Source organism: Gouania willdenowi, unplaced genomic scaffold (assembly GCF_900634775.1).
Source record: "Gouania willdenowi unplaced genomic scaffold, fGouWil2.1 scaffold_51_arrow_ctg1, whole genome shotgun sequence".
NCBI classification, from domain to species: domain Eukaryota; kingdom Metazoa; phylum Chordata; class Actinopteri; order Blenniiformes; family Gobiesocidae; genus Gouania; species Gouania willdenowi.
Genome location: NW_021145215.1, coordinates 72,501 through 89,043, shown reverse-complemented (window position 1 = coordinate 89,043; position 16,543 = coordinate 72,501). Strand labels below are relative to the sequence as shown.

General features: G+C 40.1%; 2 protein-coding genes across 5 annotated transcripts; one reads left to right on the top strand and one right to left on the bottom strand.

The window, feature by feature from the left end:
- On the bottom strand, positions 1-9,762 carry slc25a11 (solute carrier family 25 member 11). The gene is made up of 9 exons (XM_028442470.1): positions 9,561-9,762; positions 5,532-5,684; positions 5,343-5,460; positions 3,408-3,496; positions 3,215-3,305; positions 1,941-2,031; positions 1,764-1,863; positions 306-357; positions 1-228 (listed from the first exon to the last, which is right to left on the bottom strand). Exons 1-9 carry the CDS (start codon positions 9,623-9,625, stop codon positions 73-75), a joined length of 915 nt encoding a protein of 304 aa, XP_028298271.1. The 5' UTR covers positions 9,626-9,762; the 3' UTR covers positions 1-72.
- A 1,058-nt stretch (positions 9,763-10,820) lies between these two features.
- Positions 10,821-16,203, top strand: ift46 (intraflagellar transport 46 homolog (Chlamydomonas)). Of its 4 annotated transcripts, none has more exons than XM_028442460.1 (6): positions 10,821-11,051; positions 13,332-13,603; positions 13,703-13,796; positions 15,234-15,365; positions 15,481-15,867; positions 15,976-16,203. In XM_028442460.1, the coding sequence occupies exons 1-5, from the start codon at positions 10,959-10,961 to the stop codon at positions 15,856-15,858; spliced, it is 969 nt and encodes a 322-aa protein (XP_028298261.1). In that variant the 5' UTR covers positions 10,821-10,958; the 3' UTR covers positions 15,859-15,867; positions 15,976-16,203. The 4 variants fall into 4 exon arrangements, with proteins under 4 accessions (XP_028298261.1, XP_028298259.1, XP_028298260.1 ...); XM_028442458.1 differs by having other exon boundaries at positions 10,821-11,093; positions 15,481-15,863; XM_028442459.1 differs by having other exon boundaries at positions 10,821-11,093; positions 15,980-16,203.
- Positions 16,204-16,543: the final 340 nt, after the last annotated feature.

Here is a 16,543-nt window from a genome sequence, read left to right as displayed (position 1 = left end):
CACAAGATAAAGACTTTTTATTATTGTTCATTCTCATAAAAAAGAATGTGTGTGTGTGTGTGTGTGTGTGTGTCAGCGGTCCAGTACGTAGGTCTTGTAGAGGCGGTTCATCTGCTCCAGGAAGATGAAGGTGAGGACTGTGTGGGGACCAAGACGAGCGTAATACGGAGTGAAACCTTTCCACAGTGAGAAGAATCCTTCCTTAGCTACGACACGCATCAACACATCCTACACACACACAGTTACACACAGAGTTACATACACACACACAGCCTGCGTGGGGTCAAAGGTCATCTCTGACTCACCAGTCCATTCTTATATTCTGGTTTCCCATCAATCATCCTCATGTTCTGGATCCTGAAGGAGACGAAGAACTGTTTTATTATGAAAATCTCTCTGACTACACAGGTACTGTAACACATTTTAATCTATTTCATGTTGAATTGATAAAATACAGTTTGTGTGTGCATGTATGTGTGTGTATATATGATGTATATGCGTGCGTATATACCGTATATATATGTGTATACTGTATGTGTATATACTGTGTATATATATATATTTGTGCATACCGTATGTGTATGTATATATACGAGCGCGTGTATATACCGTATATACGAGTGTGAGTATATACTGTATAAATGAGTGTGTATATATACTGTATAAATGAGTGTGTATATATACTGTATAAATGAGTGTGTATATATACTGTATAAATGAGTGTGTATATATACTGTATAAATGAGTGTGTATATATACTGTATAAATGAGTGTGTATATATACTGTATATATGAGTGTGTATATATACTGTATAAATGAGTGTATATATACTGTATAAATGAGTGTGTATATATACTGTATAAATGAGTGTATATATACTGTATAAATGAGTGTGTATATATACTGTATAAATGAGTGTGTATATATACTGTATATATGAGTGTGTATATATACTGTATAAATGAGTGTATATATACTGTATAAATGAGTGTATATATACTGTATAAATGAGTGTGTATATATACTGTATAAATGAGTGTGTATATATACTGTATATATGAGTGTGTATATATACTGTATATATGAGTGTGTATATATACTGTATAAATGAGTGTATATATACTGTATACTAGGGGTTGAACAGACTAGATGACTTTAGTGTTGTCTCATTAATCTGTGTACGTGACGTTGACTAGTTGCAGTACCTGACTTTTGCTGAAGATGGCGGTGCAACACTAGTACCCCTGCACAGCAAGGCAGCACAACATCAAGTGTTTCTCCTCAAACTGCAGCTGGTAGGCAGATACTATAGCTAATATACATGCTAACGTTAGCTGTAGTCAGAACATGTCTGTGTATTAAGCAGATCTGGAAAACAAAGCGGGGGCAGACCGCTGTTGTGCCAAAATCTGTGACCCAAAAACTCTGTGAGCGGAGGTGGCGACAGTTCCTACCCCTGTATTTACTCCACCCACCAGATCGTCATCAGGGGGACTAAATAGCTTCTTAATAACTCCCAAGAGCTTTAACACTCAGCGGTAACACATTTTACCACAACACCAGAACTCGGCTGCAGCTCTTCAACGTTGACTAGTTGATGACGTCATCAACTAGTCAACGTTGACTAGTGTGCACATAGAGTCGACCTTTAAAATGATGTAGTCGTTCAACCCCTACTATATACTGTATATATGTGTGTGTGTGTGTGTGTGTGTGTGTGTGTGTACATGTGTGCGTGAGTAAATGTGTGTGTGAGCCTCACCTCGTCTTAACGATGTCTACAGGCATTGATGCTGCCGTGGTAACCAATCCACTGATCATACTGGCACAGAAGTGACACAAGATGTCATCACCGAAGTAACCTGAGCACACATCACATGACCTCACATCACGTCAGCGTCCAATAGGAGCTGTCCTGGTGTGTGTGTGTGCTACTGACCCGTGTCCAGTAGGGCCTGTTTAGACTGGCTGTATGATGCTAGCTGAGCAGCGTTGACCACCACGGCTCTAGCCATGGTAGGAACACAACCCTGAAACACACGTTACTCACTTAGGGTGTAAGTCCAAAAACCACACAGTGGTGCTGTTTCTGGCTGTATGCTATTCTCCTCCTGTACTGAAGTCAGTCACTGCACACCTTCATCACAGTTACACACTGTGGGTGGAGCAACCCTGAAATGTGGGCGTTCCCATTCAAATCTGGCTTTACGCACATTCTCCGCTGCCTCAGTTTGAGGAGCGCGCCTGCTCGTTTACCCCGTCTGCGTCTGTGGCGTCTCCTGCAAATTCCATAGAGAGCTGCTGCTCCTCTGGTGAGAATCTCTGCATAACTTTCTGGTTCAATGAGAACCGGTGAAAAAAGATCAGCAGAGGACTGTCCTACGTTTATTAGTTCTTCTCTGGTGAAAGAGACCAGAGAAGTGGAGCAAGAAACTACAAAAAAGAAGAAAAACGTAACAACTACGAGAGAGCGCAGTACCGAGGCAACCATCCGCAGCGCCATCTTGGTATTATGGACGTAGTTACATTTGAAGCCACACAGACTCGTGTGTCACACAGCAGCAGCTGTGATCACTCAGCTGCTGCTGTGTGATTAATTAAAAGAGTGAAACATGCTGTCATATGCAGATGAGAATAGAACACAAACTGTTCCCACACATATTTTAATGAGGCTCAGCTCAGGTCACTTTAAACTATTTATATTTAAAACTGTGTATTATAGAAGTTAAAAGTTGTGTTTCACTGTAAACATCCCTCTGTATTAAAGCAGGACGCTCTGTGGACACGTTATTACATCATATCTACATCATATAACTCTGTCACGCTTTACAGTGATGATGATGATGATGATGATGATGATCAAATCAACCCATTGTTTATCAATGAAGGCATTTCAAATTAAAAGTGAACTTTTTCACAGATTTCAATGACGTTTGGTAAAACTCCAGGTTCAGTGATTTCTAGACAGTCCAAAAAAAATGACATTACGACCTCCTTTCCTTCAGCCCCGCCTTCATTCACAGACTACGCACTTTTGGTCTACCTTACACGTGGTGGGCGTGTCAGAGAATAAGCGTAGGAGAGAAGTGCGTAACTGCAGGTGCATAAAAAACTCCAGATGGGAGATTAGAGCCTTAAGTAACTACTGGAACTAACTCAGTGTGTGTGTGTGTGTGTGTGTGTGTGTGTGTGTGTGTGTGTGTGTGGACCCACCCTCCACAGCGTGACCACACCCTCCTCCCTCGTGATGCGAGCCAGAGCATTGAACACGTTGCTGTAGCCCCTCCTCTGGTCAGGAGGCAACCTGCAGGAAACACACAGTCACCGTCTGATACACAACAAGCCCCGCCTACCAACACATCGAGCCCACCTACAAACACAATAAGCCCCACCCACCAACGCTCACCGTCCATCCGCCGTCATCCTGATCAAAGCCACCTCCGCTGGGGTCCCCACGAACGCCCCCGTGGCCCCTGCCGTCATTCCTATCAAAGCCTGTAGGGGGAGGAGTTAGAGAAGGACACGCCCCTTGAAATCACGTAGAGAACCTTACACGTCACTTCCAGAACTTTTAGAGATCCCTTAGAGATGACTGAGGACCTGTACTACTAAGTTAGATCATTTTATCCTGGATTTATCTCCGTTAGCTTCAGCTAACCAAACATTGTCTGAACTTACATCACTACTGAGGAATAATTCTTTAAAAATATGAAGAATTAAAATCCATAATTCAGACCAAAAACAACAGTGATGCTGCAGAAAAAGCAGAAAGTAATTAATGAGTGTTAATGAATAAATGAGTAGATTATAAACAGACACTTTGATCACTTTCTCTTTGATCTTGTCTGTGTCTCTGATGCTGTGTTCATACAGATCTACATCATAAGGTGGAATATATCTATATTATCTACAGGACTGAGGCCTAAGTTACCATGGTGATTTAGTCTAAGTTACCACGGTAATTTAGCTAGGTTACCATGGTGATTTAGTCTAAGTTGCTATGGTGATTTAGCCTAAGTTACCATGGTGATTTAGCCTAAGTTACCATGGTGATATTTTTTTTTTTTTTTTTTTAGGATTTTTTTGGCTCTAGTGGCCTTTATATGACAGTTGCTTGACAGGAAGGGGTGAGAGAGAGCAGGGAATGACACGCAGGAAAGGGTCCCAGGCCGGGAATCGAACCTGGACCCGCTGCAGGTGAGGAACTATAGCCTCTGTACATGGGGCGGGCGTTCAACCCACTGAGCTAAACACCGCCCCACCATGGTGATTTAACTAAGTTACCATAGTGATTTAGCCTAAGTTACCATGGTGATTTAGCCTAAGTTGCTATGGTGATTTAGCCTAAGTTGCCATGGTGATTTAGCCTAAGTTACCATGGTGATTTAGCCTAAGTTGCTATGGTGATTTAGCCTAAGTTGCCATGGTGATTTAGCCTAAGTTACCATGGTGATTTAGCCTAAGTTGCCATGGTGATTTAGCCTAAGTTACCATGGTGATTTAGCCTAAGTTGATATGGTGATTTAGCCTAAGTTGCTATGGTGATTTAGCCTAAGTTACCATGGTGATTTAGCCTAAGTTGCTATGGTGATTTAGCCTTAGTTACCATGGTAATTTAGCCTGAGCTACCATGGTGATTTAGCCTAAGTTGCTATGGTGATTTAGCCTAAGTTACCATGGTGATTTAGTCTAAGTTACCATGGTGATTTAGCCTAAGTTGCTATGGTGATTTAGCCTTAGTTACCATGGTAATTTAGCCTGAGCTACCATGGTGATTTAGCCTAAGTTACCATGGTGATTTAGCCTAAGTTGCTATGGTGATTTAGCCTTAGTTACCATGGTAATTTAGCCTGAGCTACCGTGGTGATTTAGCCTAAGTTGCTATGGTGATTTAGCCTAAGTTACCATGGTGATTTAGTCTAAGTTACCATGGTGATTTAGTCTAAGTTGCTATGGTGATTTAGCCTAAGTTACCATGGTGATTTAGCCTAAGTTGCTATGGTGATTTAGCCTAAGTTGCTATGGTGACTTAGCCTAAGTTACCATGGTGATTTAGCCTAAGTTGCTATGGTGACTTAGCCTAAGTTACCATGGTGATTTAGCCTAAGTTGCTATGGTAATTTAGCTAAGTTACCATGGTGATTTAACTAAGTTACCATGGTGATTTAACTAAGTTACCATAGTGATTTAGTCTAAGTTGCTATGGTGATTTAGACATCACTTAAAAGACCCTTATAGTATAGTTAGATATGAAGACCCTTAAGGCTCAATAAAAGATCCCCTGAAAGCTCTTAAAGTTCCCTTAGAAGCCCCTTAAAGCCTCCACTCACCTGGGACTCACCTTCATGATGAAGCTGGGGGGCCTCCCGTCGTCCCCGGTCATCCTCTCAAACAGGATGGTGTAGATCCCCAGACGGGTGGTGGTGTAGGTGGCCTGACGGAGCAGCCCCGCTGACAGCCTGACACACAGCAGCCAATCAGAGTCAGCCTCACACTAACCACACTAACACGTGTGTACGTGTGTGTTTACCCGGTGTAGATGCCCCCCACGCCTTCGTTCCTCAGGATGGAGAACAGAGCGTGGAAACTGGTCTTATATTCACGGGCTGTTGTCCCCTGACCACTGAGCTGCATCCTGTTCTTCACCAGGTCTAAGGGCTGCACAAACACCGTGGCCCCCATACTACACACAATACACAATAACACACACATTAATAACAACACACCAGAGGTTTATTCCATAAAACAGGTTATGTTCAAACTCTGACTATGTTCAGGCTCAAATGATGAAACTCTGAGTATCTCATTCCTAAACGTGAGGTATGTCACTGAAGAGATAAAGTGATGAAGTGATCATAAAGTGTTATTAATTACAGGTGATTTAATCACTATAATCACTGAAGACTGAACACACCTTTAGAACAGGATCATATTCATCAAACAACAGCTTATTTCACCATCAGGGTGAATAAATCACTATCTTCTGTTTGGTTGTCATGGCAGTTTGAGTATTCTTTGATCCATTGATGGCTTTTTATCACGCGTGCACATCAGTAACCCAAGGTTAACATACTCAGGGTTGATTAACACACTTCATACCAGCTGTAATGAGTCAGATACACAGAGTTTACCATGGAGGGTATGTTGACCTAGAGTTTATGGATAGACTCAGAGTTTGTTAACCCTCCTTTATGGAACACACCTCTGGTCTAAGGGCTGCACAAACACCGTGGCCCCCATACTACACACAATACACAATAACACACACACATGTATGTTGTTGTTAGTTTGCTTTTCAAAATAAAAGCATCAGATGGACGACTGATATGGTTTTTATGGCTGATGCTAATAACGATGTCTGACACACACTGAACAGATACTACTTTAGTTCTCTCAATTTACATCATAAGAACTACACAATGATGATAATAAATAAAAAGTCTCATTTTACAAAAAGTAACATGAATATAATATCACATGATCATGTGATCAACACATGCTAATTACTCATTTCATAAAACATACATATTTAACCTGTACATTGGTGGTTAAATGAATCTGTTCCCACACAATTAAAATCTGTATTTTCTTCCAGAAATAGTGTTTTTGTTGGTTTAGTTTCTTACCAGGGATTTAAAACTTAAGGTTAGTCACAGGTGGAGGAAAGTTGATGGTCTGTAGATGTTGTAGGAATGTGCTGAGTCATTGTACAACGTGGTTTATTTTAGGTTAATACATTGTTATATCATGATTTTATTTGGCCACATTAGGCCCCAGAACCACAGGTTGCAGACCCCTGCTCTGGTAGAACCACAGCTGAACATCTGTCCTGGTGTCATAGTCCATCAGTTCTGGTCCCTCCATGATGGTTCTGATGAGGTCCTCCTCTACGTGTACGCTCTCTGCTCCACACTCACTATGCCTGGTGAGCTCAGCGCACTGTAACCCCCCACCACCCCCGATCGCCCCCCCCACGTCTGCTCCGTTGCTCCACATACCCAGACGCCTGTCCCCAGTGTGTGTTTGTCCCAGTGTCCATGAACGCAGCACGGACCGTGTGTCTCCCCAGTGTTGATGACTCAGCAGTGTGTGTAATGTCCATATTAAACCCTGACAGGAGCATGACTCAGCAGAACGAGGTCGTTTCCTTCTTTTGGATTTTCACTCACACAGATGTGACCACATGAAATTTTTACTCACACACGCTGAACAAATAGTTGCATGAGACCAATTTGTTCACATTCTGTATCCCTGTGTGAACAACAGGTTTATCTACAGTGATGCTGGCACTGACAGCTGAGGGGGCGGGACCTCAGGAACTGGTTTTTTATGGTTTCACATGTAGCAACGTTGGATGTTCACTGTGTTATTAATGAAGCTAACAGTGCTAATGTGTTATTAATAATGAAGCTAACAGTGCTAATGTGTTATTAATAATGAAGCTAACAGTGCTAATGTGTTATTAATAATGAAGCTAACAGTGCTAATGTGTTATTCATAATGAAGCTAACAGTGCTAATGTGTTATTAATAATGAAGCTAACAGTGCTAATGTGTTATTAATAATGAAGCTAACAGTGCTAATGTGTTATTAATAATGAAGCTAACAGTGCTAATGTGTTATTCATAATGAAGCTAACAGTGCTAATGTGTTATTAATAATGAAGCTAACAGTGCTAATGTGTTATTAATAATGAAGCTAACAGTGCTAATGTGTTATTAATAATGAAGCTAACAGTGCTAATGTGTTATTAATAATGAAGCTAACAGTGCTAATGTGTTATTAATAATGAAGCTAACAGTGCTAATGTGTTATTCATAATGAAGCTAACAGTGCTAATGTGTTATTAATAATGAAGCTAACAGTGCTAATGTGTTATTAATAATGAAGCTAACAGTGCTAATGTGTTACTAATAATGAAGCTAACAGTGCTAATGTGTTATTAATAATGAAGCTAACAGTGCTAATGTGTTATTAATAATGAAGCTAACAGTGCTAATGTGTTATTCATAATGAAGCTAACAGTGCTAATGTGTTATTAATAATGAAGCTAACAGTGCTAATGTGTTATTAATAATGAAGCTAACAGTGCTAATGTGTTATTAATAATGAAGCTAACAGTGCTAATGTGTTATTAATAATGAAGCTAACAGTGCTAATGTGTTATTAATAATGAAGCTAACAGTGCTAATGTGTTATTCATAATGAAGCTAACAGTGCTAATGTGTTACTAATAATGAAGCTAACAGTGCTAATGTGTTATTAATAATGAAGCTAACAGTGCTAATGTGTTATTATTAATGAAGCTAACAGTGCTAATGTGTTATTATTAATGAAGCTAACAGTGCTAATGTGTTATTAATAATGAAGCTAACAGTGCTAATGTGTTCCAATAATGAAGCTAACAGAGCTAACGTGTTATTAATAATTAAGCTAACAGAGCTAGTGTGTTAAAAATGAAGCTAACAATGCTAACATGTTACAATAATGGAGCTAACAGAGCTAATGTGTTATTAATAATGAAGCTAACAGTGCTATCATGTTACAATAATGAAGCTAATACAGCTAATATGTTATTAATAATGAAGCGAACAGTGCTAGTGTTATCAATAATGAAGCTAATAATGCTAATGTGTTAATATTAGTGAAGCTAATAATGCTAATGTGTTAATAATAGTGAAGCTAATAATGCTAATGTGTTAATAATAGTGAAGCTAGCAGTGCTAATGTGTTATTAATAATGAAGCTAATAGAGCTAATATGTTATTAATAAAGAAGCTAACAGAGCTAATGTGTTATCAATAATAAAGCTAATAATGCTAATGTGTTAATAATAGTGAAGCTAGCAGTGCTAATGTGTTATTAATAATGAATCTAATAGAGCTCATATGTTATAAATAATGAAGCTAACAGTGATAGTGTGTTATTAATAATGAAGCTAACAGTGCTAATGTGTTATTAATAATGAAGCTAATAGAGCTAATATGTTATTAATAATGAAGCTAACAGTGCTAGTGTGTTATAAATAATGAAGCTAACAGTGCTAATGTGTTATTAATAATGAAGCTAACAGTGCTAATGTGTTATCAATAATAAAGCTAATAATGCTAATGTGTTAATAATAGTGAAGCTAGCAGTGCTAATGTGTTATTAATAATGAATCTAATAGAGCTCATATGTTATAAATAATGAAGCTAACAGTGCTAGTGTGTTATTAATAATGAAGCGAACAGTGCTAATGTGTTATTAATAATGAAGCTAATAGAGCTAATATGTTATTAATAATGAAGCTAACAGTGCTAGTGTGTTATTAATAATGAAGCTAACAGTGCTAGTGTGTTATAAATAATGAAGCTAACAGTGCTAATGTGTTATTAATAATGAAGCTAACAGAGCTAATATCTCCTGCTCATTATAGGACAGTGTCCCAGCACACACTGATCTAATTGATTCCTGATTGACCCCCCTCCCCTCCCCTCCCCTCCCCTCCCCTCCCATCTCCCTTCCCCAGGCTCCTTGACATTAGCCTGTTAGCTTAGCGGCTAGCAGCAGTACGTACCCGGCTAGTCCTCCGAACAGGAACTTGATGGCCTTGGGGGAGGTCTTGGCTCTCTTCTCCGCCATGGTTTGGTTCCTCTGTAGTTCCTCTGCAGCAGGTCGGAGGTCGAGTCCCTGCCGCTGCCGGAGAACCTCTGAGCAATGCACAAACAGTCCGTGCAAGGTGACTCTCAGGAGCGCGCACGTTCGCGGCACGCATGCTGCGGCCAATCAGAAAGCTGGTGGGTGGGGCCGAAATCCGAAAGACGAATCGGACTCTGGGAGGAGGAAAAACACGAGGATCAGGAACCAATCAGCGTCGAGCCGAAGATTTCCGAACAGTAACGAGTTAAAGGTTCCCTCGTGAACTTCTGTACTTTCTCTGTAGGCTCGTGTTCGGATTATTTTGTCAACAGGACGTCACTAATAAGGGGTGGGGCTAATAGTGAGCGGAGGTCACTCTCTATTGGTCAATAGCTCTACGGATGTTTTAATGAACGTAGCGCGCTCGGAGGGATATGAACACAGAGGAAGTGATGCGGCCCGTCATTTAAAGTCCTGGATCCACATCAATGTGGTGTGACCAGGACCGGGTTATGAACCATTTATTGTTGTAAACACGAACTCAAAGAGCATCCGCTGCTTCTCACTGACCCATCACCGCCGTCAGCGCGGAAGGAAAGTAGTCCGTTAAAAAGTCCATTGTCCAGAGTTCACATCAGTGCAGGGCCTTCATACGTCACACTGGCCACTTTACATCAAAACATATTATTATAAAATCATGTTCTAACCACATGTTGAGTAACCAGTGAGATGGATGCACTGAGATGTGTTTTATTCAAGCATAAAAACATTCTGAGATGACACGATGTGTGTTTATTCTTAAAATCACTTAATGTTCAGATGCAAGAAAGATAAAAATATTATATAAAATATTTTTTTTAAGTAGAAATGTAGATTTCTGGTTAGGGTTAGGTAAACGCTGTCCCACTTTGTTTCACTCGTGACATTTATATTGAACATTTATGTTTAACATTTATATTTAACATTGACATATTTTTACAAGAAAAAAAATCACAAATTTCACAAATCTTACTGTAAATCTGGTCCAAAGTACCAACAATATTCACATACGTTAATTAAAACATATTTTGTTGCTAAATATTGAGTAAAGTTGCTGTTTATTTTAGGATGTGTAACTTTACAACCAGCGCCTCCCTATTATTAGACTGGTGACGTCACTGTACAGTTCCCATGATGCCTTGCGGCCGTTGCTAGGTAACTGCTGCGCTGCTGAGTCGCCATCTTTCCTGGAGCTCGGAGCACAAACCTCGGAACATTTGTGGGTTAAAAACCTTCATATCTCGGCTTTTGTCTGCGGGTTCCTGCTTAAAGCGACACCGGAACCCGGGCCGGGCTCATGGAGCTCACAGGCCGGAGCACGGGCGCCTTACAGCGGCTGAAGAACCAGCCGTGCGACGAGAGCCTGGAAGTCTGTGACGGAGAGGAGACGGTGAGCGTCCGCAGCACGAGCACGACGCCCCGAGGCCCGCAGGTAATAATCATAATAATAATAATCATAATCATAATCATAATAATAATAATGATAACAGTCATAATAATAATAGTAATAATAATAGTCAATAATAATTATAATAACAGTCATAATAATAATAATAATAACAGTCATAATAATAATAGTCAATAATAATTATAATAACAGTCATAATAATAATAATAATAATAACAGTCATAATAATAATAGTAATAATAATAATAATAGTCAATAATAATTGTAATAACAGTCATAATAATAATAATAATAACAGTCCTAATAATAATAGTAATAATAATAATAACAGTCATAATAATAATAGTAATAATAATAATAATAGTCAATAATAATAATAGTAATAATAATTATAATAACAGTCATAATAATAATAATAATAACAGTCATAATAATAATAGTCATAATATAGTAATAATAATTACAATAATAATAGTCATAATAATAGTCAATCAGCCAATCAGAGTAGAGAGGATAGCTTTGATGGATCCAATGAGCGGTGCTGTGCTCTCCAAAACGTGCATCTAGAGCCTTTTTTGTGTGCAGTGTCTTTATACAGTTTGATGTAATGTTCACTAGCATCACCGCTAGCTCATATTTAGGGCTGGTAGTCTGTTAGGTGAAATATATGCCGCTAGGTACAGTAGATCATTTCAAACATACGCACTTAGGTCTCTATTCTCACATGTGAGTAAGTCCAAAAATCCACACAGTGGTGCTGTTTCTGGCTGTATGCTATTCTCCTCCTGTACTGAAGTCAGTCACTGCACACCTTCATCACAGTTACACACTGTGGGTGGAGCAACCCTGAAATGTGGGCGTTTCCATTAAAATCTGGCTTTACGCACATTCTCCAGTGTGTGTAAGTCCTTTTCCTCTTATGTTCTTCTAACCCTGGAAAAAGTGCAGCGCCCCCATAAGGTGAAACATTATATTACACTAGAAATATGGACGTAGTTACATTTGAAGCCACACAGACTCGTGTGTCACACAGCAGCAGCTGTGATCACTCAGCTGCTGCTGTGTGATTAATTAAAAGAGTGAAACATGCTGTCATATGCAGATGAGGATGGAACACAAACTGTTCCCACACATATTTAAATGAAGCACTTTAAACTATTTATATTTAAAACTGTGTATTATAGAAGTTAAAAGTTGTGTTTCACTGTAAACATCCCTCTGTATTAAAGCAGGACGCTCTGTGGACACGTTATTACATCATATCTACATCATATAACTCTGTCACGCTTTACAGTGATGATGATGATGATGATGATGATGATGATAAAAAAAGAGCTTAAGTCTAGACGGGAGAATAGAACCCTAAATAAATTGTCTTCACTTCCTTTTCAACTCAGCTGTTGCTGTGTAGATTTACATTAGGGCTGGGATTAACAGTTATTTTATCATTTATACATGTTGATTTACATCTAAAATGAATAAAAAAACCCATGAATTCCTTAACATTGCAATATATGTTTATTGTTCTTCAACTAAAAATAAAGTTAAAGTTAGAATATAAAAATACAAAATAATGCATTCAGAGTCAGAGGTAGCATTAAAATAAACTGTGTGTGTGTGTGTGTGTGTGTGTGTGTGTGTGTGTGTGTGTGTGTGTGTGTGTGTGTGTGTACAGCAAACATACATTGTGTTTAATGTACACATCAGGACAGACTGCTATATCACAGTGGTATGTTAATGTGTTCTTAGTGGCCTTAGTTATTCTCTGGCGTGTTGTCCCGCCCCTAATTTACCTCAATAAAATAACCATCACACACAAACACTATTGTTTCTTTATATTTTTAATGATCATAATAATAAAGCAAACTTACAATAACAAAGTATAGATATTATCATCAAGTCTGTGGACACAATGCTTGAGCTGGGCTGAACTACAGTGATACATGCATTAGTGTTTATAAAACACAAGATAAAGTCTATACACGTGTCACTATGTCTATGGAGAAAACAGTAAATATAAATATACAGATAAGGGAGGTTGACTTTCACTTACTGTTTTAAAACAAAGCATCACACCTTCAACAACATAGTACGCAGTGTGTACAGGATTCAAACACGTGTGTGTGTTATCAGATGTTATACACCATATACATATAACCATAATCATTCATAATCACAACTGGGCTGATTAGCTCCTCCTACTGAGGAGGGGTCAAAGGGTAAAGTTGCGTGGCTGTGACATCCTGTGGGCGTGTCTTTCAGTGCTCTGGGAGGAGGGGCTTCATGTCTCCGGACTCTAGCGATGACTTCGACCTCCACAAGCCCTCAGAGGTCAGAGGTCATGCTGGGGTTAGCCCCGCCCATCAGGATGACGAAGAGGAGGAGGAGTCTGAGGAGGAAGATTCAGAGGAGGAGGAGGAGGAAGAGGAAGAGGAGGAGGAGTCAACGGCCCCTGAAGGAGTTTATGATCCTGGAGATTATATTAATCTACCTGTAACTAGTGATGTCAGAGAGATGTTTCAGTACATCAGCAGGTAACTACTGACTAGTAACTACTGACGAGTAACTACTGACAAGTTAATAGTGTGTATACACTGTACACATATGTGTGTGTGTGTGTGTGTGTGTGTCAGGTACAAACCTCAGTGTGTGGACCTAGATCACAGTCTGAAGCCGTTCATTCCAGACTTCATTCCTGCTGTTGGAGACATCGACGCCTTCCTCAAGGTAACACACACAGTAACACACACACAGTAACACACACACACAGTAACACACACACAGTAACACACACACAGTAACACACACACAGTAACACACACACAGTAACACACACACAGTAACACACACACAGTAACACACACACACAGTAACACACACACACAGTAACACACACACAGTAACACACACACAGTAACACACACACATAGTAACACACACACACACACACACACAGTAACACACACACACAGTAACACACACACATAGTAACACACACACATAGTAACACACACACACAGTAACACACACACAGTAACACACACACATAGTAACACACACACACAGTAACACACACACAGTAACACACACACACAGTAACACACACACACACACACACACACACAGTAACACACACACAGTAACACACACACATAGTAACACACACACACACACACACACATACACACACACACAGTAACACACACACATAGTAACACACACACATAGTAACACACACACACAGTAACACACACACAGTAACACACACACACAGTAACACACACACAGTAACACACACACACAGTAACACACACACAGTAACACACACACACAGTAACACACACACACACACACACACACACAGTAACACACACACAGTAACACACACACACACACACACAGTAACACACACAAGACAACTTTATTTATATAACACAAAATACAACAAAGTCATCTCTGAACAAAATATAAAGTCTACAGTAATAAAATAATCCAATCAGATCAACATGAACAATATTTAGTGACAGTGGGAAGAAAAAACTCTATTTATTTCTAATAATAAATCTCCATTAGAACCAGGTCCAGAGGTGGAGAACATCTGGTTCCACTGGTTGTTGTTAGTGAACAGAATAGAATAGAAGGATAGACCATCAGAATGTTCTAGACTAGCTGTGAACCATTGATCAGGAACCAGATAGAGGAGAAGACACAGACTGCAGAACAACATGATACACTATGATACACTGGTTCCTAGTGGTTATGTTAATATTAAATGTATTACAGTATCCTCCATGATCTGAGATGTTACCACTACAGACCAGGTTTCATCTTCTAATGATCTCAGAGATCACTACAGAGAGGACCATGTCTGCTTGAATTATAGCAACTATACGCTTTAGTAAATACAGTAAGTAGTATTTTAATGTAATGGTCTGAGGTGTTGATCATTTACTGTAATGGTCTGTGATTGTGACCAAAACAACATGATCATGTACGTTTAGCTTAATGCTATTATACAGTATACGCTTTAGTAAATAAGTAGGTTTAGACTTTAACCTTAAAGGTAGAGAGAGTAGCAGAAAACAGAAGCAAATAGTTGTGTAAACACGACCTGAGAGTGTGTGTGTGTGTCTGAGTGTGTGTAACTGTGTGTGGTGTGTTCAGGTACCCAGGCCTGATGGTAAATGTGATGCTCTTGGTTTGGAGATCCTGGATGAACCCAGTGTGAAACAATCAGACCCTACAGTGATGTCACTGTGGCTGTCAGAGGAGAGCAGACAGCACAACAACACACAGGTACACACTCTAACACACACTCTGTACCTGTGTAGTCAGAGAGATTTTCAAAATAAAGCGCAGCGTGGTCTCCAGCCAATCAGCAGACTCTAAAGGTGTGTGTGTGTGTGTCCAGGTGGTGCGTGTGTCCAGCGTCCCGTGTCCCCACGCAGACTCTCGTATGGTGGACAGCTGGGTCCAGAGCATTAGTGAGCTGCACCGCTCCAAGCCCGTGGGGGCCGGGGGCCCCTCTGGGCGGGGCATGGCCACGCCGGACGTGGACAGCCTGATGCAGGAGTGGCCCCCGGAGGTGGAGGAGCTCCTGGGGACCGTGTCCCTGCCCTCGGCCCGTCTGTCCTGTAGTCTGTCCCAGTACGCTGAGCTGGTGTGTGGGGTCCTGGACATCCCCCTCCCCCCCACCCTCCCCCACAGCAGGGTGTCCGCCCTCCATCTGCTCTTCACCCTCTACCTGGAGTTTAGGGACTCACAGCACTTCAACACACACACACGCTAGCTGTGTGTGTGTGTGTTACTGTGTGTGTGTGTGTGTGTGTGTGTGTGTGTGTGTGTGTGTGTGTGTGTGTGTGTGTGTGTGTGCGTGTGCGTGTGCGCGTGTGTGTGTGCGTGTTACTGTGTGTGTGTTACTGTGTGTGTGTCATATTTCCATCCCTATGAAAACAGCTGAGATCAGACGCTCCTATCTTCAGACATCCCTTGTTAAATGTTTATATTATCTATTCCTGATGTTTATTATGTAATCCAGATGTTTATTATCTATTCCAGATGCATTGAAGTGTAACTGAAGAAGTTGTTACACATTATCTTGTTTGTTAATAAAAATAGAAAAATAAGCTTTAAACATCTGTATTCAACAGTAGAATCACGTGATGATGATGTCATCGTGGTCACTGCTAACACTAGCACTAGTGGCTACTGCTCACCTGGATGATTGGTCAGAGTAGACGGGTGCAATGGGGGCGGAGCTACAAATCTGCTGCCATGTCAAACAACTGTGTCTAAACCACGATGGCTGAAGTGGTGTTAGTTGATAGAATAGATATAACTACACTATTATCTAGTATTTACATACCTGTCTATCAGATAGAATAGATATAACTACACTATTATCTAGTATTTACGTACCTGTCTATCAGATAGAATAGATATAACTACACTATTATCTAGTATTTACATACCTG